The following is a 22,798-nucleotide window of genomic DNA, read 5'->3' as shown; positions in this document are numbered from 1 at the left end:
GCTCCATAGCGCCCCTCTAGCGGCTCCTTCCCTGTCCCACCTCTGGCAGATGGAGAAGCCTGCAGGGCCAAAGGTACCGGGGGGCTGGGCTTGTGGCTGGAGGCGGGGTTTGCAGTGAGGGGCGAGGCAGGGGACGAGCCGGACCACTTCCTTGACTGAAGCTTGGAGCTGCTTCCTTCTGCTCCCTGATTCCCAGGACTGCGGGTTCTCGGACCTGCTACCCAGCCTGAGGCAACCTATGGAGGCTCCGCTGCAAACCGGAATGGTAAGAACTGGAATGGTGCCTGGGACTACAACTCCCGGCGTCCTCTGCGCGTCCGCACGGAACTACGTTTCCCGGCGCGCACCACGGGCCGCCCCAGCCTTAGGGAAACAGTGGCGTCCCCCTCTCCCCCCTGGGGAGGCGGAGGAGGAGGTAGAGGAGGCAGCCGCGCTGGCCCATTCAGCAGATGGGGACACCAAGTCCTGAGCTGAATATGACCTCCTCGGGGACTGAGACCCAGGACGTCCCGGCCCTCGAGGAGGGCTCAGCGGGACCGACCTGCGGCGGGCATCCGGTGCCGTTCATCCCGCAGGTGCTGGGTGTGATGATCGGGGCCGGCGTGGCGGTGGTGGTCACCGCTGTGCTCATCCTCCTGGTGGTGCGGAGGCTGCGAGTGCCGAGTGAGGACCGGAGGCCCCCGGAGGGGGGGAGGAGGCGGAGGGGTGGGCATCTGCTGGAACTCAGTGACCCCCCTCGCCTCCCTCCCCGGTCTCCTAGAAACCCCAGCCCCGGATGGGCCCCGGTACCGGTTCCGGAAGAGGGACAAAGTGCTTTTCTATGGCCGGAAGATTATGCGGAAGGTGAGTCTGGGACCTCCTGTGGTCAGCGTTCACCACTTGAGTCCTGCCCCTTTCTGATTTACATCTCTGGGGTAGACACTTTCCTCCCCCTTATATTGATTACAGGGCTCCCCTTATTGATCCCTCCCCCCCTCCCAAATCTCCTAGGTCTCACAGTCCACTTCTTCCCTGGTGGACTCCTCCGTCTCCACCACTTCCAGGCCACGAATGAAGAAGAAACTTAAAATGCTCAACATTGCCAAGAAGTAAGGCTGGTATCTGATGATTCTGGCACTAGGGTTGGGGGGGGGGGCAGCGAAGAATCATATCTTGGGGGTGCTTTGAGCCCGTGGGCTGATGTGGATGTCTTCCCTATCAGAGGGGCATCTCAAGACTATTTTACCTGAGGAGCTATCGCAGCTCTTTCTTATACCAAATGTGGCACCTCTGGGCTGTCTCTCTTTTAAGGACTGTCTCAGTGGCATTTCTGTACCACAGTATGATTTTGTGTGTGTATGTTAGTATGGAAGCTTGAGTCAGGGCTTGCATGGTGTTCCTGAGCTTTTGCAAAAGTCGGCATCTTACCACTTAGATTCCCCTCCATTTCAAACTTTTTTTCTGGTTTATTGGAGATAAGAGTCTCTTGGGTGGGCTGGGGATATGGCCTAGTGGAGTCTCTTGGACTTTTATGCCTGACTGGCTGGCTTCAACCCTAAGATCTTAGCCTCTTGAGTGAGGATTACAGGTATGAGCCACCAGCACCTGGCACTTTTATTTTTTTTTTTAACTTAAGGCATCTTTATAAAGAAGATAACCTGCAGCCTGTAAATGGAGATCTTCACATATAACAAGAGCAACTTCCAAGGCATGCCCAAGTCAGAGAGAGGCCATCTGAGGAATGTAGTCTGGACTGGTGCTCCCATGACAGAAATGCACTTTCTGGGGTCTGTCCATACCTTGGAACTAATACTAACATCTGTTTGCTAGACTTAGGACAGACTGGTATAGTGCCACCCTCAGGACTTCCTTTCTTTTTTTCTTTTTTTTTTTTTTTTTTTTTTGGCCAGTCCTGGGGCTTGGACTGTCCCTGGCTTCTCTTTGCTCAAGGCTAGCACTCTGCCACTTGAGCCACAGCGCCACTTCTGGCCATTTTCTGTATATGTGGTGCTGGGGAATCGAACCCAGGGCCTCATGTATACGAGGCAACCACTCTTGCCACTAGGCCATTTCCCCAGCCTGACTTCCTTTCTTAGTTACCTTTTATCATCACCATGACCAAGAACCTAACATACAACGTAATGAGACAAGGATTTATTTTGACACAGTTTCAAGAGGTGTCCATCTTTCCTGGCAGGGAGGGAGGGCATGGCAGAGGAAAGCAGTTCTCATCATAGCGGAGAGAGAAATACAAGAAGGAGCTAGGGCAGATTGAGTGCCCTCCTCCCCCATGCCTTCAGTGACTATTTCCTCCACTGAAACCCTGCCTCCCATCTTTCACCACTCCCCAGAAGTACCATCAAATTATGTATGACTCTATCTCATAATTTATCCATTCATTAGGTATGAGCTCTTATGATCTATAATCATCTCCATCACTACATGTTTCTTTTTTTCCCCAAAATTACTGTGTTTTTTTTTAAACATTGTGTTTTATAAAAGGTATACTTTTCTTGGAGTGTTTAATTTCTTTTTTAAATGTGCTGGAAACTGGCTTAAAAAAATTATGGCCCTGGGGCTGGGAATATGGCCTAGTGGCAAGAGTGCTTGCCTCGTATACATGAGGCCCTGAGTTTGATTCCCCAGCACCACGTATACAGAAAATGGCCAGAAGTGGCGCTGTGGCTCAAGTGGTAGAGTGCTAGCCTTGAGCAAAAAAGAAGCCAGGGACAGTGCTCAGACCCTGAGTTCACAGCCCAGGACTGGCCAAAAAAAAAAAAAAATTATGGCCCTGAGCCTCCAGTGCCTGGCTCCCAGGTGTTTCTTCCTTTTTTTTTTTTCTTTTTCTTTTTCTCTTTCTTTTCTTTTTTGTTTTGTTTTGTTTTTTTTTTTTTTTGCCAGTTCTAGTGCTTGAACTCACGGCCTGAGCACTGTCCCTGGCTTCTTTTTGCTCAAGGCTAGCACTCTGCCACTTGAGCCATAGCGCCACTTCTGGCTTTTTCTATATATGTGGTGCTAAGGAATTGAACCCCGGGCTTCATGTATACGAGACGAGCACTTTACCACTAGGCCATATTCCTAGCCCTTCTCTTTCTTTTCTTTATTTTTCCTTTTGCCAGTTCTGGGGCTTGAACTCAGGGCCTGGGCACTGTCCCTGAGCTTTTGCACAAGGTTAGGACTCTACCATTTGAGCCACAGCACCACTTCTGGCTTTTTCCGTTTATGTGGTACTGAAGGCTTCATGCATGCTAGGCAAGCACTCTACCAATAAGCCACATTTCCAGCACATTCCTAGGTGTTTCTTAAGTCAGTCAAGATCACAAGTTTTAGTAAATGTATTTTGTAAGTAGCCAGATGGTAGGATGGAGGGAGGGTTTGGTTCAAATGGTATTAGAAAGTTTCAAGCCTTGAATTCAACTCCACTACTGCCTTATCCTATTCTCTGCTACAAAAATGGAAAAATGTGTATGTGGAGGCATGGGAGGTTAAATAATAAATAATTTTGTGGCTTTGCAGGCCACATACGGTTCCTGTCTTGACAGTTCAACTCTATGGCTATGGCACTAAAACCACTTTAAATGGTATGCAAATGAAGGAACATGGCCATGTGCCACTAAAATTTATTTACAAAACCAAGTAGCCTGATTTTGGACCGTTTGCTTTGTGTGAACCAGGGGAAGGAATTTGTGTGTGGGAGGGTCGAGTATCTTAAATCAGCCTGTGCTCTTGCCTGTCCTCTTCACCCATCTTCCCACCAGGATTTTACGCATCCCAAAGGAGACCCCAACGCTACAGCGGAAAGAGCCCCCACCTGCAGTGCTGGAGGCTGACCTGACCGAGGGTGACCTGGCTAACTCCCACCTGCCCTCTGAGGTGCTGTACATGCTCAAGAATGTCCGGTCAGTGTGTTGGGTGTGGGCAGTTTGGGGGGATGGGTCTTGAAGTGGAGGGGAGAGGGCTATCTGGACTAGCACCCTCCTCTGCCACCCATCCCACAGAGTCCTGGGCCATTTTGAGAAGCCGCTCTTCCTGGAGCTGTGCCGGCACATGGTCTTCCAGCGTCTAAATCAGGGGGACTATGTCTTCCGGCCCGGCCAGCCGGATGCCAGCATCTATGTGGTGCAGGACGGGCTCCTGGAGCTGTGTCTGCCTGGACCTGTGAGTGGGCCCTCAGGTCATTGTGGGGAGCAGGGGACAGGAGAGGGGCATCCCCAGGGATGTTTAAGCAGAAGGCAAGGGAAGTTGGGTGCCAGTGGTTCACACCTATAATCCTAGCTTCTCAGGAAGCTATAATCTGAGGATTGCAGTTGAAGCCAGCCTGGGCAGCAAAGTCTAAGAGACTGCTATCTCTGATTGTAATTCACTCACCCAGAAAAGCTGGAAGTGGAGCTGTGATTCAAATGGTAGAGCACTAGCCTTGGGCAAAAGAAGGTCAGGGACAGTGCCCAGGTCCCAAGTTCAGGCTCTAGGACTGTCAATAAAGAAGAAGAGGGCAAAGGAATGTGTGACCATTTGGTGGTGACTTCAAAGATAGGCTGCAGTGATCGCTGGGGTTGGTGGGGGTGGGACCAGGGGTATGGACAAGAGGGTGGGGTGTGGGTCCCCAGGACAGTGCCAGCACCAGTGAGTGGCCCCTGTGTCTCAGGATGGGAAGGAGTGTGTGGTGAAGGAAGTGGTCCCGGGGGACAGTGTCAACAGCCTTCTAAGCATCCTGGATGTCATCACTGTGAGTGACTCCTGTGAGGAGGGGCGCTGGGGTGTGTGAAGATGCCCTGGACCCCATCTCTGATTGGCCCCTGGTGGTGGTTGCTGGTGGTTCCTAAAGGGGCTGGTGCTGGGGAAGAGGGGGAGCGGTGAGGGGCCCTTAAGCTCATTTGTCCCTTACCCCCAGGGTCACCAGCACCCCCAGAGGACAGTGTCCGCACGAGCCGCACGTGACTCCACGGTGCTTCGGCTTCCGGTGGAGGCCTTTTCCGCTGTCTTCACCAAGTACCCTGAGAGCTTGGTGCGGGTGGTACAGGTCAGCGGCCTTTTCCTCCACCCATGGGGGACCACACCCCACCTTGGTGCCCACCCCACCCATCTCTGCCAGCCAGAGCTCAGCAGACGCTGGAGCTGTGGTTTTCATGCTGTGGTTATCAATTCTGAACAGCCAGACCTGGCCCATTTTCCCAGGTCCAGGCTGGCCACGCCCCACCCATCTAGCCCCTCCCCTTGGCAGACCTGCTCATAACCACGGCCCCACCCTTGCAGATCATCATGGTGAGGTTGCAGCGAGTGACCTTCCTGGCACTGCACAACTACCTGGGTCTGACCAATGAGCTCTTCAGCCACGTAAGTTGGGGGAAATCATGGGGGTGCCAAGAGGACCTGGTGGGAACCACTGGGATGTACCACAAGCTGCTGTCTGTCCCCTGCCCCAGGAGATCCAGCCCCTGCGTCTGTTCCCCAGCCCAGGCCTTCCAGCCCGCACCAGCCCTGTGCGTGGCTGCAAGAGGGTGGTCGGCACCTCAGAGGAGCCCAGGGAGACCCTCGGCCGGCCCCCTGACCCCACTGGGGCTCCACTACCTGGACCTGCAGGTACCCAGAGTCACCCCCATCTGGCTCCCAGATATCCTGTCTGGTCCCACCAGAATCCCCAAGGATTGCTTTTCCTAGCCCTGGGTCTGCAGGGATTTTGACTGGACCCTCTTCCCAGGCCCCTTCTCCTCACCCCTAATCCCTGCTCTGGACACCCCCCCCAGGGGAGCCCGTGAAGCCCACATCCCTGGAAGCCCCCCCGACCCCTCTGCTGAGCCGCTGTATCTCCATGCCAGTGGACATCTCAGGTTTGGAACACTTTGGGGGCAGGGTGTAGGGAGAGGGCCACCCAGCTTCTATTCACTTGAATCCAAGCTCTACCAGGCTTGATTTTTTTTTTCTTGCCTACACAATGGGGGTGCTGATGGTACTTCCTTGGGTACATTTGTGATGTGTATTCACTGAGCTGGCATCCTCCAGGCTGGATTGTGAAGCATGCAGAAGTAGAGTGGGGTCATCAATCCATCATGTCTGCAAAGCATGCAGAAGGAGGGTGAGGTCATCAATTGATCATGTCTGCTGTGGTTATGGCCCTGTATGGGGTAGGACTAGTGATTGATTACAGCTGCTCTCCCTCTCCTCTTTGTTTATTTACTTTGATTATTAACCAAATGGAACCAGGGCCTCACACAGGCTGGGGCAAGCCACTGTAGCACTGAGCTGCACCCCTAGCTTCATCTTCATTGATTTTATTGTCCCCTTTGTAACCTATAGGTTTGCAGGGTGGCCCCTGCTCTGACTTTGACATGGCATATGAGCGTGGCCGGATTTCTGTTTCACTGCAAGAGGAGGCCTCTGGCGGGCCCCAGACTGCCCCAGCTCGGGTAACTGCACCAACCCACCTTTGCATCCCAGCCTCGCCAGTGGTGGCATCTCCTGAAGTGGGTGCCTGGGTTGGGGGTGTCCAGCAGATCATAGGCCCTGTCCCTTGCAGACTCCCAGTCAGGAGCCTCGGGAGCAGCCAGCTGGTGCCTGTGAATACAGCTATGGTGAGGATGAAGGTGCCACTGGCAGCTGCCCTTTTGGGCCCTACCAGGGCCGCCAAACCAGCAGCATCTTTGAGGCAGCAAAGCGGGAGCTGGCCAAACTGATGCGGATTGAGGTGGGCAGCGTAGGGGGGAACTGGGGATAGCAAGGAGTATGGGAAGTGGGGAGGCCTGGCTGTGCCCATCTCAACCCCACTTTCTTCCTAGGACCCCTCCCTTCTCAACAGCCGGGTCTTCCTGCATCATGCCAAAGGTGGCACCATCATTGCTCGACAAGGGGACCAGGTATGTCTGAGATCAGGCTTGACCTCTGAGACCAGGCTTCCCCTTTGTTTTTCATGTCATTTCTAACCTCTAACCCTGGTGTCTTCTCATCTTTTTACCCTCTTCCACTCTCACCCCAAGTCTCTCTGGACAGCTAACAACCCTTTGCTTCTCACCTCTGAACTTCTCCTGGGGCTGCAAGTCTAAATTTTTCTTACCTACCCTCTCTTTCTGCAGCCTCTATTTTCTCACTTTTTTTTTTTTTGCAGTACTTGAGTTATGCCTTCACACCTTTTGGCTTTTTAGGTGATTATTTATGTTTTTAAGTAGGGTCTCTTTTTTGTAATGCCAGTCTGGATTGCAGCCTACCTACCTAGAGCCTTCTATGTAGGACTACAGGCTCATACCCCTGTGCCCAGTTTATTTGTTGTGATGGGGTGTGGGGTCTCACAAACTGTTTACTGGGGCTGGCCTTGAACCATGATCCTCCTGATCTCCCAGGTAGGTGGGATTCTAGGCATGAGATCTTAGGAACATTCTGCTTACAACTCTGGCCTGTGGTAGGACAGGGGCTCCATAAATAGGAATCACAATCACAACTCAGACTCCATGAGCCAATTTGGGACACCCCCCCCCCCCCGCCCCAGCAGCATGCAAGAGACACCCATCTTTTGTATGCTCCATGTGGGGAAACTGAGCCCCCTTTCTCCCCACCTCTATAGCCCCACAGCTGGGAGGCAAGGAGTTCCGGTTCTGGAGTAAAGAGAGTTGAAATCTGGACTCTGTCCCAGCTCCCTGTGTGACTTTGGGCAAAGGATCTAGAAAGTTCTAAGTTTCCTAGATCTGTGGGATGGAGACAGTAAGTAGAAACATAAATCTTGGGGATGCACAAAGGTGATGGGCCCAGGAGAGCCCTAGGGTGACAGTTTACATTGGTGGCAGGCCAGACTCCCTGAGACCTGGAAGAGGGGCCTGGCAGAGGTTGAGGGCAGTGGGGCACGGTGCACCTGTGGGCTGGCCAGGGGTTCTGCTGTGTCTCTGGTGCTCCAGCAGGGGCGGCTTCCTTCTGACAGCAAGGCCAGTGAGGCAATGCCAGCCTGCTGTACTCTTCCCCTGGGGACAGGCTGAGCAAGGGCAGTGACTCCAGCACCCCCCACCTCAGGGAGATTTGAGTGAACCCCACTCCAGCCTGACCTGCCAATGAGTCAAGCTGGTTTGCACCTTCTCCAAACACCTCAGAATCTTCTAGGCTTCAGTGGGACCAATGTTCTGCCTCTGTCTTTCTCCAAGACTTTACACCTGTGCTTCTAACCTGGAGGTGATTTGAAGCCCCCACTCCCAGGGGCACTCCAGGTGCTGGGCAGGTGTCGGGGGGGGGGGGTGGCTGACTGGAATGTTCTCAAGGTTGTGCAAGGAGTCACCCCGGGCCAACACTGAGACTCTGCCTTGGATGCCTTGTGTAGTGACACATGCCTGTAATCCCAGTACTCTCCGTCCCACATGGCTGGGATGACAGACCCAATCCTCCTCCCAGCCTTATTTATGTATCTATTTATATGTGAATATGTATGTATTTTCTTTTATTTACTGTGGGTCCTAGGGCTTGAACTCAGGGCCTGAGCTCTGTCTCTGAGATTTTTCACTCAAGCTTTTTCACACTGGCACTCTTCCACTTGAACCACAGCTCCACTTCTGGCTTTTTTGGTGGTTAATTGGAAATAAGAGTCTCATGAACTTTTCTCCCTGGGCTGGCTTTGAACCATGATCCTCAGATCTCAGCTTCCTGAGCAGCTAGGAGTATAGGTGTGAGCCACCAGCACCCAGCTTCCCAGTTTTATTAGTTAAGATGGAGTCTCACATAACATTTTTTTCCCCAGACTGGCCCCAAACCACAATCTTCACTCCAATATTTGGGATTATAGGCATTAACCACCACTCCTAGCCTGGGATTTGTTGGGTTCCAGCTCATCTCATATTTATGCAGTATTCCAGAATGGGGAGAATAAAAGGGCAAAACCTGAAACACTCCTGATCCTAAGCCTTTTGGATAAGGAAGACTCAAACCTATATTTAAAATAGTCACGACCGCACAGGTTTGGGAAGTGCTGTTTTATGCATTTTTCATTCCCAGTGAACATTATTAGGCTATTCAAGGCTCTGAGAAGTCCTACACTAAAACAGGCTTTCTAATCTGAGGACCAATGGCCACCTCATGTTAAAATTGTGCTCATCTCAATCCCAGCCTGGAATTGTCCATTGTAGAAGATTCCAGCACATTTGTGTGTGTGTGTGTCTATCTCCTGGAGTCCTCTCCCCTCCCTCCTCACTCCCATTCCCAGCACTATTTTGGCCATGGAGTTTATTTATTATTACTATTATTATTTTGTTGGTCATGGGACTTGAACTCAGAGCTTGGGTGCTGTCCCTGAGCTCTTCTGCTCAAGGCTAGTACTCTACCATTTGAGTCACAAAACCACTTCCAGTTTTCTGGTGGCTTATGGGAGATAAGAATCTCACAGGAACTTTTCTGTCTGGGCTGGCTTTGAACTGATCCTCAGGTCTCCGTCTCCTGAGCAACTAGGATTACAGGTGTGAGCTACTGGCACTTGGCAATTTTTTTATTTTCTGGTGGCAGACAGGTTGGGGTAATGGAAGGGGAAGGATCTTTCTGTCTTGAGGAAGTTTCATTTCTTCATTGTTGAAGAAACAGGAGGAGGATATGTCTGGATGGTCAGGCTGATGGGAGAAGGGAGAAGCCTCCATGCTGGGTCAGAGGCAGGAAAAACCAACATGGTGTCTGCCTTTGGGACAGGACCAGTAGTTCTGATAGACATGATTCAAATGATCACCCAAGGGAAATGTAAAATAAGAAAGGCTTAATATATGACCTTTTGGCACTAAAAAGGCTGGCATAAACAGGGTGGGGCCTCTGAGGATGTGACCTCCAGCCAAAGAGGAAGGTTGGGGGAGCAATTAACTGGGTGTAGCTGGAGGAAAAGTCATGCCAGGCAGAAAACAGGTTGTGCAAAGGTCCTATGGTGAACGCTTTTGCCGCATATGTGTGAGGCCCTGAATTTGAAATAATCTGAAAATAATCCAGCACTGGAAATAATCCTTTTAAATGTCCCGTGTTAAAATGAAACATGTAACCCACATGAGTATGGAATGCAATTTCTTCATCCTCTGACTTTTTTTTTTTTGAAGGAGGTAGGGAGGTTTTGGAGCTTGAACTGTCCCTGAGCTCTTTTGCTTAAGGCTAGTACTCTACCACTTTGAGCCACAGCTCCACTTCCTGCTTATTCTATGTTTATTTGGAGATAAGAGTCTCACAGACTTCCCTGTCAGAACTGGCTTTGAACCAGGATCCTCAGATCTCAGCCCACTGAGTAGCTAAGATTATGGTGTGAGCCACTGGTGCCCTACTTGTTTCCATTTTTTAGGGAGCAGTCTGCTATACGTATTTGTTGTTGTTTTTGTGCCAGTCTTGGTGCTTGAACTCAGAGCCTGTGTGCTGTCCCTGAGCTTCTTCACTCAAGACCAGTGCTCTACTACTTGAGCCACAGCTCCACTGCTGGCTTTTTGCTGGTTAATTGAACATGAGTGTTTTCTTTGGATAAGTGTCTATAGATTTTAAACCCTGCTGTAGATCAGATTACAGCTTTTTCTGAGTTCTAGAAATTCTTTTTGTGTCAGACATGGAATCCATATTAGATATATGATTTGCAAACATTTTCTCCCACTGTGTAAGTTGATTTGTTACTGTGATTCTGAAGTACAAAAAATTTAATCATGATGAAGACTTCATGTTTGCTAGGCAAGTGCTTACCACTTGAGCCCTGCCCCCAACCCTATTTTGCTTAATCAGATTGGGTCTCACACACTTTGCCTGGGCCAGCCTTGGACTGTGATCCACCTGTCTATGCCTATATAAGCCTGAACCATCATGCCTAGATTGTGTTGGTTGAGATGGGGGGTGGGGGAGGCAGGAGAGGCTCACTAAATTTGGCCTAGGTTGGTCTAGAACTGTGATCCTGGCAATCTCCACCTCTAGAATACCTGGGATTACAAGTATGTGACGCTTTAGTTTTCATCATAACTCTTCCTTCTTTAAACCTCCCTACAGCGCACATTGAGGTGAGTTTGGGGAACACTCTGAGTGCTGTTGCTGGCCCCACGTTTGTTCATTTCCTGTGCTTCCCCTTGTCATCACAGGATGCGAGCCTGCACTTCGTGCTCTGGGGCTGCCTGCACGTGTACCAGCGCATGATCGACAAGGCGGAGGACGTGTGCCTCTTTGTGGCTCAGCCTGGGGAGCTAGTGGGGCAGCTGGCGGTGCTCACAGGGGAACCCCTTATCTTCACACTGCGTGCCCAGCGCGACTGCACCTTCCTGCGGATCTCCAAGTCTGACTTCTATGAGTATGACTTCGCCTGGGGCTGGGGTGGGCTCCTGACAGTGGGAGGACCCAGCCCAATTTTGCTCTGCCTTGGCATCCTTCCACCCACCTCTCAACACCCCCAAAGGGCCATTTTAAGCCCCCCCCATATTACCTCTGATTGCTGGGGAGTTCTGGGCTATCCCCATACCATGCACCCCCTCTTGGCCTGCAGGATCATGCGTGCTCAACCCAGCGTGGTGCTGAGCGCGGCGTACACGGTGTCTGCGAGGATGTCGCCCTTTGTGCGCCAGATGGACTTCGCCATCGACTGGACAGCGGTGGAAGCTGGACGCGCGCTGTACAGGTACAGCCCCCCCCCCCCCCGCCCCATATGGTTGCCCCCACCTGTGTAAGACGAGGCCAGAGCCTGCTTCAACCACCTACCCTCCACCCCAGGCAGGGTGACCGCTCCGACTGCACTTACATCGTGCTCAACGGGCGCCTGCGCAGTGTCATCCAGCGGGGCAGCGGCAAGAAGGAGCTGGTTGGGGAGTATGGCCGCGGGGACCTCATTGGTGTGGTAAGGACAGAGGCAGTGTGGCTCAGGGCTCCTCCCTTCCTCTGAGGGACCCCGAGAGCTCAAATAGATAATGGGCCAGTGGCCAGCTTCATTACATCGCCATCTTGCAGGGGGTGGCCCCCTGGGTGGAACAGTCAGGTTCCCGCTGCGCCCACGACCCCTCCCCCGTCCCCTTCCTGGGACCCCTTGTCCGTCCTTCCCACCCTCCACCCCACCCCTGGAGCCTTGTCATGCCCCTGACCCCACAGGTGGAAGCGCTGACCCGGCAGCCTCGGGCCACCACGGTGCATGCTGTTCGAGACACGGAGCTAGCCAAGCTCCCCGAGGGCACCCTGGGCCACATCAAGCGGCGGTACCCGCAGGTGCGTCCCTGTGGGCAGGCAGATGCCAGGGCCTGGGAGCAGGGTCTCCCTGGGTGAGCAGGGTTCCTGGGGCAGGGCCCCGGTATAGGGGACCCTAGGCTCCCCAGCTGGAGGTGGCAAGTGCGGGAGCAGTTGCTCCTCCTGACTGCCCCACTGGTCTCCACGTCTCCAGGTTGTGACTCGCCTCATCCACTTGCTGAGTCAGAAAATTCTCGGGAACCTTCAGCAGCTCCAAGGACCCTTCCCAGGTGGGGTGGACGGCTGCTGTGGGGCACGCTGGGAGATGTAGTCCATCACCCAGAGACCTTCTGTCCCGGCGCATGCTGGGAAATGGAGTCCGGTGTAAATTTTGCCAGAGCTGGGTCGAGGCCGGAAGTAGGGTCCAAGGAGCATGCTGGGGGATGGAGTTCAGGGTCCTGTGCCCTCTGGGAAATGGAGTCCTGGCTCCCAAGGATGCTTGTTCAAGGATAGCGTCCTTAAGCCGGGAGCTCTATTCCCCTGTCAGACAGGATTTTTAGATAGAATTCACTCCTGCACAAATAGGAAGGAGTCAAATTAGTGTGTGATGGTGGCTGGCGTCCATGGGTGGAGGACAGGGCTCAAGGCCATGCTGCCAAATGGCTTATAAAGTTACCCAAATGTGAAGAGGTGTGGTTCTTCATCCCTGATGGTGGCTTCTGTGACCTCGGTACACCATCAGCCACAGTTTGAGGCATGCTGAAATGTAGGCCAAAGATTCTACATGTTGGTGATCCTGACACTTGGACCTCTATCAGCAGGGGTATGGTGGCAGGAAAGACACAACTTATAAAACACACAGAAAAAGTAGTGCTGTTAAGGCAGCATAGTTAGCAGAGGGAGGCTTCCTGGGGACAGAGGTGATACTTGATATGTGAGCTGGGGTTATATGTGGGTAAGAACTAGGAGGTCTAACGGGGTCTGGTGATTTTGTATGAACATCAGGAGGAAGTTGATTGAAAGGGATGGCTGGGGGTATGTGTCCAGGGGCCTTGGAAAGATGTTTTGAGCTTCTTAAGGCAGTTACAAAGGAGGGGGATCCAACCACTGAGAAAGCAAGAAAGGGGGTGCTGGCTTGATCTAGGCTATTATCCAGGAACCTAGGAAGGAGTAAGTGGGCCAAAAGTATGTTTATTCTGGTCTAGTCTTGGGTTGGGACAAAGAAATCCAAGCCAGAGTGGAGTTGGGGTTACCAGTGACTCTATGCAGGTACACTGGTGGATCTGAATGTTGTAGAGTTGCATAATGAGCCTCACTGAGATTAGGGCCAGCAAAGGAGACTAGATGGTCATGTTTTAATCAGTGGTCAGGCTGTAGGTTGGGACCAAGTTGCAAGGTTAGAGAAGGAAGAGTAAGATGAGAATGAGGAAGACACAGACACAAGCTACAAAGCAAATCTCTCCATTGGGATCTCAGCAGGCTCAGGGCTAGGTGTCATGCCCCACTCGGAACTCACCAACCCAGCCAGCAACCTGGCCACGGTGGCGGTCCTGCCTGTGTGTTCGGAGGTGCCCATGATGGCTTTCACACTGGAGCTGCAGCATGCCCTACAAGCCATTGGTCAGTAGGGGCAAGGGGCGTGGTAAGGGCAGACGCTGGGGCTGCTGAGGCAAGGTGTGTACTTGTGAAACCATTGGTTAGTGGGTGGGGATGCTAAGTAGATGGGCAAGATGGGGAAAGGAATAGGGTTCCAGGGTTTAGGGATGGGTGATGGGGTTTTCTGTTTGGGGAGAGGCTCTCAGCTCTAACTTCCCTCTCTCACCTGCCCTAGGTCCCACACTCCTCCTCAACAGTGACATCATCCGGGCACGCTTGGGAGCATCTGCACTAGATAGGTGTGTGGGGGCATCAGAAGGGACCAAGGCATGGGGTATGTTGAGGCCTCTGATCCTTTTAGACAGGTGAACGCTAGGTGCCCCATGATGGGTCAGTTGGCAGACAATGGGTGAATCTCTCCCTGTAAAGCATGAACTTCCATTGTGTGTGTGTGTGCACACGCGCGCACGCCTGTGTCTTAGCTCCTCCCAGAAATGCAACTCTGTGAGGGGCACCACCCCAGACCAGCCCCAAGATGATGCTTCCCCATCCCATCCCAGCATCCAAGAGTTCCGGCTGTCAGGGTGGCTGGCCCAGCAGGAGGACGCGCACCGCATTGTGCTCTACCAAACCGATGCATCTCTCACACCCTGGACAGTGCGCTGCCTGCGCCAGGCCGACTGCATCCTCATTGTGGGCCTGGGTGACCAGGAACCGACCCTTGGCCAGGTTTGGAGGTCATATGCAGTGATCCCCCACTTCCAGGACCCCGTCCTCTGCCCTCCTGTGCCTGCATCGGGACTCCTATACCCTCACCCAAACTGGGCCCCGTGGGGGTGGGAGAGGGCGTGACCTCCGCTCTCCATTCTCCAGCTAGAGCAGATGCTGGAGAACACGGCCGTGCGCGCCCTGAAGCAGCTGGTCCTCCTGCACCGGGAGGAGGGCCCGGGCCCAGCGCGCACCGTGGAGTGGCTCAACATGCGCAGCTGGTGCTCAGGGCACCTGCACCTGCGCTGCCCACGGCGCCTCTTTTCACGCCGCAGCCCCGCCAAGCTGGTGAGACGGGGTCCCGGGAGGACGCCCCACCTCCTGGGGGTGGGGCCTGACGTAGCTAGAGGTGTGCGGCCAGGGCCCCGATGTGGTTGGGGTACCCACAGCCCACCCCCAGCCTGACGGGTCGCCGTTCTTACCCCAGCACGAACTCTACGAGAAGGTTTTCTCCAAGCGCGCCGACCGGCACAGCGACTTCTCCCGCCTGGCGCGGGTGCTCACGGGAAACACGATCGCCCTGGTGCTGGGCGGGGGCGGGGCCAGGTGAGGGGCGGGGCATGTGGGGCGGAGCTTTCTGACTTGGGGATTTGTGGGTGGTGGAGCTTAGTGTCAGACTCCTGCTGTGGAGGCTGGTTGTCAGCCGGGGGGCGGGGGGGGGGGGCCCAGGGGGTGGGGCTCATTCCTTGGGGCGGAGCCTGCGGGCTTTCCAGGGACAGAGCCTGGGTGCCAGGGGGTGGAGCTTCCTGTCAGACTCCTGTGGTGGAGGCTGGTGCCTGGTCTGTGTGTCCTGGCTGTGTGTCAGCAGGGGAGTCCCCCCTCCCCGGGCAGGGCTTATCCCATCCCCTTGTGGTCACTGGGATGCCTCTATCCCATAGGGGCTGCTCGCATATCGGGGTGCTAAAGGCACTAGAGGAAGCAGGGGTGCCAGTCGACCTGGTGGGTGGCACGTCCATTGGCTCCTTCATCGGAGCCCTCTACGCCGAGGAGCGCAGTGCCAGCCGCACCAAGCAGCGGGCCCGCGAGTGGGCCAAGGTGTGTGTTGGGGGGGGGGGGGGTTCACATTACCCTAGTAGTGCTGGAAGAACTGATCTGAGGTGGGGGTAGGCCTGCCTGGACTCCTATAGAAATAATAGGGTTCCCTCTGCCATCTCCCCACGTAGTGACCCAAGTTCTCACTCCCAGCCACCACTTTTTGAGTGGTCCTGGAAGAACACCCACCCTCTGCGGTCCATCCTCTGGACTCGATCCCTCAATGATCCCAGGTGATTCCTGTTTGACCTCAGCTGGCCCCCGTACCCCTAGGGCATGACCTCGGTAATGGAGCCCGTATTGGATCTCACCTACCCCGTTACCTCCATGTTCACCGGCTCAGCCTTTAACCGAAGCATCCACCGTGTCTTTCAAGATAAGCAAATTGAGGTACATTCACCTGCACCCCCCACCCTGCCTGCCCCCATCCACAGTGGCTCCCAACCCCCCCCCCCATGGTTCTTGTCCCTGCAGGACCTGTGGCTGCCATACTTCAATGTGACCACAGACATCACTGCCTCGGCCATGCGTGTCCACAAAGATGGTGGGTGCCACCATTCTGCCTGGCTCAGCTACATTGACTGTGCCCACATGGGGAAGGTTGCGGGGGAGGGGGCAGCTGAGCCACTGGGATGTGGTTAACACAAGTGACCAGCCACTGACCGCTAACCATCACCCACTAATGCCCCAGAGGCCCCAGGTATGTCCCAGCTGAGTGGTGGGGACCCGCCTGGAGGCTCATCGGGCACCTCACCCCTTCCACCTACCAGCGTCTCCACAGGCTGCATGTGGCTTTATGTCCGGGCTAGCGCCTCCTATTGTCCCTACCTGCCCCCACTCTGCGACCCCAAGGACGGGCACCTGCTGGTGGGTGGGTGTTATGTTAACAACGTACCAGGTCTGGCTGGGCCTCTAAGTGTGTCTGAGCCTGTCTGTGTGTGTCTTGTCTGTATGTCCCACCGGGCAGGCTCTCTGTGGCGGTATGTGCGTGCCAGCATGACGCTCTCAGGCTATCTGCCCCCACTCTGCGACCCAAAGGACGGGCACCTGCTCATGGATGGCGGCTACATCAACAATCTGCCAGGCAAGTGGCTGACTCATGCCCTGCTCACGCACTGCTCACGCATATCACTGGGCTCACATACACATTGCCATCACACATGCAAACCCAAGTACCAGGCTCAGGCAAGAGAGAAGGTGCACAACCTGTGCAACAGTACAGGTGTGAGAAGGCAGAGCATGTGTACACATGTGCACAGAGATGCACAAACACGTGCATTAGAGAGATGACATCTGTCTACCTGCCCTCCTGCTCATGTGTCCTGCACACACTGTGGACACATGTACCTGTGCCTGTGTGCACACACAACAGGTGCCTGTGTGACCAAGTTGGGCCTTCACTAGTGCAGCAGAGAGGCAGGTGAGTGTTCACAACCCCATAGCAGGTGCAAGTGGCTCACAGTTGTCATCCTAGCTTCCACAGGAGGCTGAGATCTGGGGATCGAGGTGCAGGGCAGGCCCATGCAGAAAAGTCCATGAGGCTTCCTGATTAACCAGCAAAAAGCTTGGGCTTGGGCTGGGAATGTGGCTTAGTAGTGGAGTGCTTGCCTAGCATGCATAAAGCCCGGGTTTAATTCCTCAGTACCACATGCACAGAAAAATCCAGAAGTGGTGCTGTGGCTCAAGTGGTAGAGTGCTAGCCTTTAGCAAAAAGCTCAGGGACAGTGTCCAGGCCCTGAGTTCCAGCCCCAGGACTGGGGGTGGGAGGGGGGGAAGCTCAGGTTTGGAGGCCTGGCTCAAGTGGTAAGAGTGCTAGCTTTGAATAAACAGAGTAAGCTCAAGGCCCTGAGTTCAAATTCAGCACCAGCCAAAAGAGGTCACAGTCCCAGAAGTGAGCACACATAGATGTGTAAGTGCATACACACAGACACATGCACACACATGCACACACAGAGTCCAATAGACCAGGAGTTGACAAACCATGGCCTTCAAGCCAAATGTGGCTTATGTTTGAATTTAAAAATCAAGGTTTAGAGCCAGGCACTGGTGGCTCATGCCTGTCATCCTAGTTACTCAGAAGGCTAAGATCTGAGGATCGTGGTTCAAAGCGAGCCTGGACAGGAAAGTCTGTGAGATTCTTATCTCCAATTAACCAGAAAAACCAGAAGTGGCGCTGTGGCTCAAAGTGGTAGAGTGCTAGCCTTGAGCAAAAAGAGCTCATGGACAGCACCCAGGTCCCGAGTTTAAGCCCCATGACTGGCAAAAAAAAAAAAAAAAAAAAAGTTTTATTGGGACCTTCATACTCAGTCCTTTAGCCTGTTATTGGGGCTACAGTGGCGGAGTATAGCATTGTAGCCCACAAAGCTGGAATGGTTTTCTCTTGCCATGCTTCACATATGAGCATGTGTATACACCTACAGGTGGGTGGCACAGTTGGACATACAGGAAACACTTATAAATGTCCCACAGAAACCCAGGCCCCTCAGAGCCATCCCAGCCTGTTCCCACACAGGACCTGGTCACACGTTTCAGGAAACATAAGAAGCTTACATGAGGAATGTGCCAAGTCTACCTTGTGTTTCCTTGAGCGGAGCCTGGCTGCAGGACCCTGTCTTTGTGGCCCTGATCCATTTTGGGAACCCTTCCTTTAGTACACACATTGCCAACACAAGTCCACAGGCATGGCACCATATTCACTGGCCATCACCCTGCCCTCTTCCCTCAGCTTCATTTGCATTGGTCTCAGCACATTTGCATAACTGACATTTAAATAACATTTGCATACTGGCATATGTGGGACTGGGTTATCATCCCTGCCTGGGGCCCCACTGGGAGCAGCCCACTGACCCTGTGGCCCCACAGCGGACATTGCCCGCAGCATGGGGGCCAAAACGGTTATTGCCATCGATGTGGGGAGCCAGGACGAGACAGACCTCAGCACCTACGGAGACAGCCTGTCTGGCTGGTGGCTTCTGTGGAAGAGGCTGAACCCTTGGGCAGACAAAGTAAAGGTCCCAGACATGGCCGAGATCCAGTCCCGACTGGCTTACGTGTCCTGCGTGCGGCAGCTGGAGGTGGTCAAGTCCAGCTCCTACTGCGAGTACCTGCGCCCACCCATCGACTGCTTCAAGACCATGGACTTCGGGAAGTTCGACCAGATTTATGTGAGCAAGTGGGGGAGGTGCTGTGCCAGCCCAGTGGGCTGGCAGAGTCTTGCTTTGTAAACCTCAGAGCAGTGAGAGGGGGAGGGCTTTAGGGCTCCATCTGCAACCTATGGGAAGTGATCAGTGATTGGTCAGTGATGTCTGCACTGGGCATGGCAGGTATGGTGGTGTGGACTTTGTGTTTAAGCTTATTATGTGAAGCACTCGGCAGTTATTTCCAGTGCCAGTTTCTTCCAGGATGGGAGTGAGCAGTGATCAATCAGTAATGTCTGCCACAGATCTGGGAGAGGAGGATAGCTGTGTTTACATCCTGTCCCACTGGCCCTGAAAAATGTCATAGTCCTTGCCAGCTGAGGTTGGCCAGTATCTGCTGCCCAGATCCCACATGTAAAACTCTGATGTCTTTTCTGAGATGACTTAGAAGCATGCTGTGATGGATTAGTGATGCCTACTGTGGACCTGAGACTTTACAATATCCCCAGGTGTTTTGCATATCTGCAGGCCTTGAAAATAATCTCACACATCACCATCAACTGTGTCATGTAGGACCTGGTATTGAGGGGTTAAGTGGGAAAGGAGGTGGATGGATTGACTGGTAATGTCTGGCAGGGGCACAGAAAGATATTTGGGTAAGTGTGCTATGTAGGGCTGATCCTGAAATAGATTTAATCTCAAATGCCTCTCCTCCCAGGGTGTCAGGCACTTGAGGGTTCGCAGAATAAGCAGAGTGAGTAATGATGGCAGTAAGAGGGCTTAGGCATGGCCCAACACCCCTCCCTCCCTGTAGGATGTGGGCTACCAGTACGGGAAGGCTGTGTTTGGAGGCTGGACCCGGGGCGAAGTCATTGAGAAGATGCTCACAGACCGGCGGTCTACAGACCTTAATGAGAGCCGTCGAGCAGATGTAAGCTTACAGTGCTTCTAGACACACACACACACACACACACACACCCCCAAGCCTTGCTCTCCCCTTCCTTCCAACCTCACACGCACGCGCACACACACACACGCACACACACACACACACAAGCCTTGCTCTCCCCTTCCTTCCAACCTCAGATGGCCTGACACATCTCTGTGGTCCCTTTAGTTGGCCACTTCAGGATCCCCTCTGAACCCAGCATCCCCAACCCTTCCCCCCCAGGTGCTAGCATTCCCCAGTTCTGGTTTCACTGACTTGGCGGAGATTGTGTCCCGGATCGAACCCCCCACAACCTACGTCTCCGATGGCTGTGCCGATGGTGAGGGCCAAGGGGGCACCCCTGAAGGAGTGGGCGGGGGGCTGGGCCTGGGAGGCATCTGGGGACCCCAGACCTGGGTTACCTTAACCTGAGCCCTGTTTGCCATCCCAGGGGAAGAATCGGACTGCCTGACTGAGTATGAGGAAGAGGTGGGCCCTGACTGCTCGAGGGACGAGGGGGGCTCCCCCGAGGGCGCCAGCCCCAGCACGGCCTCAGAGGTGGTAAGAGCCAACAAACCAGTGTCCCCCCAGGGGCCCTGGCAGGCCTGCGTGTAGTGGGAGGGGCTGTCAGGGGAGTGGGTCCTGGCTGAGAAGCCCCCTGGGCTTCTAAAGACACATCGGTGCAGCAGGACCACCAGAGAGGTTCCCTTCCAGTAGTTCCAGTAGGGCAGGGCTGGGTGGGGGCTGAAGTTTGGGCTGATTTGGAGGTAGTGACAGGAGTGTGTCCGTGAGTGTGTCCATGAGGTGTGTCCCACGCTGGTGACACACATGACCTGCCCCCCCCCACAGGAGGAGGACAAGTGCCCCCTCCGACAACGGCGCCGCCCACCCCCCGAGCCTCCGGGCTCCACTGCAGACACCTAAGGATGTCCCCAGGACCCCCCAACCCCAGCTGGGCTGGGGTGGCCTGTGTGGGGAGCTCACTCCCCTCAACCTGCTGCTAATGCCTGATGCTCCCTGGGTGCCCTCAGCACCCAGGGCCTCACACACACTGGACCGAACTGCCCACCCCAGCCCCGGGGTGAGCCACTGCACTGATCACCCATTGTCACCCCACCCAATAAACTCATGTCTTAGAAGCAGCCTGGTGGTGTCCTTGGCTCTGGATCCGCCCAGCCCTACCCTCTACCCCACACTGGCCTCCTCAGCCCTCCTGTGTGCAGAGACTGGAGGTGCAGCCAGGCAATCTCCCAGGATAAATCACACTCAGACATAGGCTAAAGAACTATTTCTCCCTGGGCACTGGTAGCTCACGCCTGCAATCCCAGCTCCTCAAGAAGCTGACATCTGAGAATTGTTTAAAGCCAGCTTGGGCAAGAAACATCCCTAAGACTCCTCATCTCCAGTGAACCAGCAAAAAGCTGGAACTAGAGCTGTGGCTCAAGTAGTAGAATGCCAGTCTGCCACTTGAGTAAAAATGCACAGGGACAGTGCTCAGGCCCTGAGTTCAAGCCCCAGGCACCACACACACACACACACACACACACACACACACACACACACACACACACAGTTTCTCTTGGTTTCCAGCCATTTCTCCTTCAGTGTGCCCAGCTGGCAGGGAGCTGTCCCTGCGCTGCTCTGAGCGCTGACCCAGGGGCTCTCAGTAACCTCCAAATGTTGGTTAAGAGCTTAGACTGTGAACGCGGTGGCCTAAGGTTCATTGCCAGCTGGGCCTCTCTGTGGTCGCTTCCCCTGACCATCTGTATGGTTCCTAGGACTCCAGCCTGAGCCTGAACCCAGACTGGAGGTTCCAGGAAGGGACTGCCTGAGCCCAGTGGGTGTGCCATGGCTGGCTTTTTCAGAGCTGTGTGTGTCATCAAATATAACAAAGTGTATCATTGTTATTGTGTGTGTATATGTGTGTTTATGCTGGTACTAGGGCTTGAACCCAGGGCCTTTAAAACTTGCACAGCTTTTTTGTCAATGGTGGGACTTGAACTCAGGGCCTGGGCCATGACCCTGGGCTCTTTTGCTCTACTACTTTGAGGCACAGTGCCACTTCCAGTTTTTGAGTGGTTTATTGGAGATAAGAGTTCCATGGGGACTTTTCTGCCTGGGCTGGCTTTGAACCATGATCCTCAGATCTCATCCTCCTGAGCAGCTAGGACGATAGGTGTGAGCCACTGGCGCCCAGCTTGCACAACATTTTTGCTCAAGGCTGGTTCTCTATTGCTTGAGCCACAGCTCATTTCTGGCTGGTTCACTGGAGATCAGAGTCTCATAGGCTTTCTTGCTAAGACCAGCTTTGAATTGTGATCCTCAAGTCTCAGCCTCCTGAGTAGCTAGGATCGCAGATGTGAGCCAACAGGGCCTGGCTCATTTTAACATTTTCAGTGTAAAGTTTAGTGTGTTTGAGTTACTGTTCAGTCACCACACACATACAGACACACACACACACCCCATAACTTTCTCATCTCAAGGACAACTGCCTTCCTGTCATGGCCCCTGGCACCTACCATGCTACTTGCATTTCCATGCTGTGTCTCTGTGCATCTGATGATGCCAGGGAGCTTCTGTGACTGAGTCTTGCAGAGCGTGTGCCTGGATTCTTGCCCTGACCTCCACATTGTACCATATCCCAGAATTCCTTTTTCATGGCTGAGTAATATTTCATTGTGTAGATGGGCCGCATTTCATTTTTTATTCCTCCACTGATAGACACTTGGATTTTGTCTACCTTTTGCCTGCTGGAAGTCATGCTGGGGGGAAAGACTGGCCCAGGAGTATCTGGGTCCTTGATTGCCATTCTTCTATTGTTGTACCTAGGGGAAAATTTGCTAAGCCACATGTCTGCTTCGAGTAAGATGAGGAGCCTCCATGAGTTCCTAGGCAGTGGGGTTGTTTTTCAACCCCAGCTACCATTGTCCATGGCCATTAGCACTATCCACAGTACTACCAGTCCTCCCCACTCCACCTGCTACTCCCTCCAAGCCCCCAATATTCTCATCCTCCTCACATCCTTGGGCTGTGCTCCTTTTTGTTGTTTTCTATGTGTTGGGTGTGCTGGTACTGGGTCTCGAACTCAGGGCCTTTTCCATCTTGTTAACTTTTTCTGCTCAAGACTGGCCCCCTTCCACTTGAGCCACAGCTCTCCTTCCAGATATTTCAAGAGTCTCGTGGACTTTTGGAACCATAATTCTCAGATGTCAGCCTCTGGAGTCGCTAGGTTTACAAGCACAAGACATCG

The 22,798-nt window shown here is 53.7% G+C and overlaps 1 protein-coding gene across 6 annotated transcripts; it reads left to right on the top strand.

Annotated features, from left to right (window-relative positions):
* The first annotated feature begins 1 nt into the window (after position 1).
* On the top strand, positions 2-20,690 carry Pnpla6 (patatin like phospholipase domain containing 6). 6 transcript variants are annotated; one of them, XM_048342140.1, is made up of 34 exons: positions 2-73; positions 197-265; positions 576-663; positions 761-843; positions 991-1,088; positions 3,738-3,878; positions 3,978-4,137; positions 4,625-4,705; positions 4,871-4,999; positions 5,233-5,313; positions 5,403-5,559; positions 5,724-5,807; positions 6,274-6,383; positions 6,494-6,661; positions 6,753-6,830; positions 11,022-11,227; positions 11,420-11,551; positions 11,644-11,767; positions 12,016-12,129; positions 12,302-12,377; positions 13,567-13,707; positions 13,919-13,982; positions 14,244-14,412; positions 14,557-14,739; positions 14,879-14,997; positions 15,330-15,486; positions 15,757-15,873; positions 15,958-16,027; positions 16,451-16,567; positions 18,346-18,647; positions 19,435-19,551; positions 19,792-19,888; positions 20,000-20,109; positions 20,398-20,690. In XM_048342140.1, exons 1-34 carry the CDS (start codon positions 50-52, stop codon positions 20,470-20,472), a joined length of 4,041 nt encoding a protein of 1,346 aa, XP_048198097.1. In that variant the 5' UTR covers positions 2-49; the 3' UTR covers positions 20,473-20,690. The 6 variants fall into 6 exon arrangements, with proteins under 6 accessions (XP_048198097.1, XP_048198096.1, XP_048198100.1 ...); XM_048342139.1 differs by having other exon boundaries at positions 13,564-13,707; XM_048342143.1 differs by lacking the exons at positions 2-73; positions 197-265; positions 16,451-16,567 and adding an exon at positions 16,265-16,381 and having other exon boundaries at positions 282-663.
* The last annotated feature ends 2,108 nt before the right edge of the window (positions 20,691-22,798 follow it).

This window comes from Perognathus longimembris, chromosome 3 (assembly GCF_023159225.1).
Source record: "Perognathus longimembris pacificus isolate PPM17 chromosome 3, ASM2315922v1, whole genome shotgun sequence".
NCBI lineage: Eukaryota > Metazoa > Chordata > Mammalia > Rodentia > Heteromyidae > Perognathus > Perognathus longimembris.
This window is presented reverse-complemented; position numbering and strand designations above follow the sequence as displayed.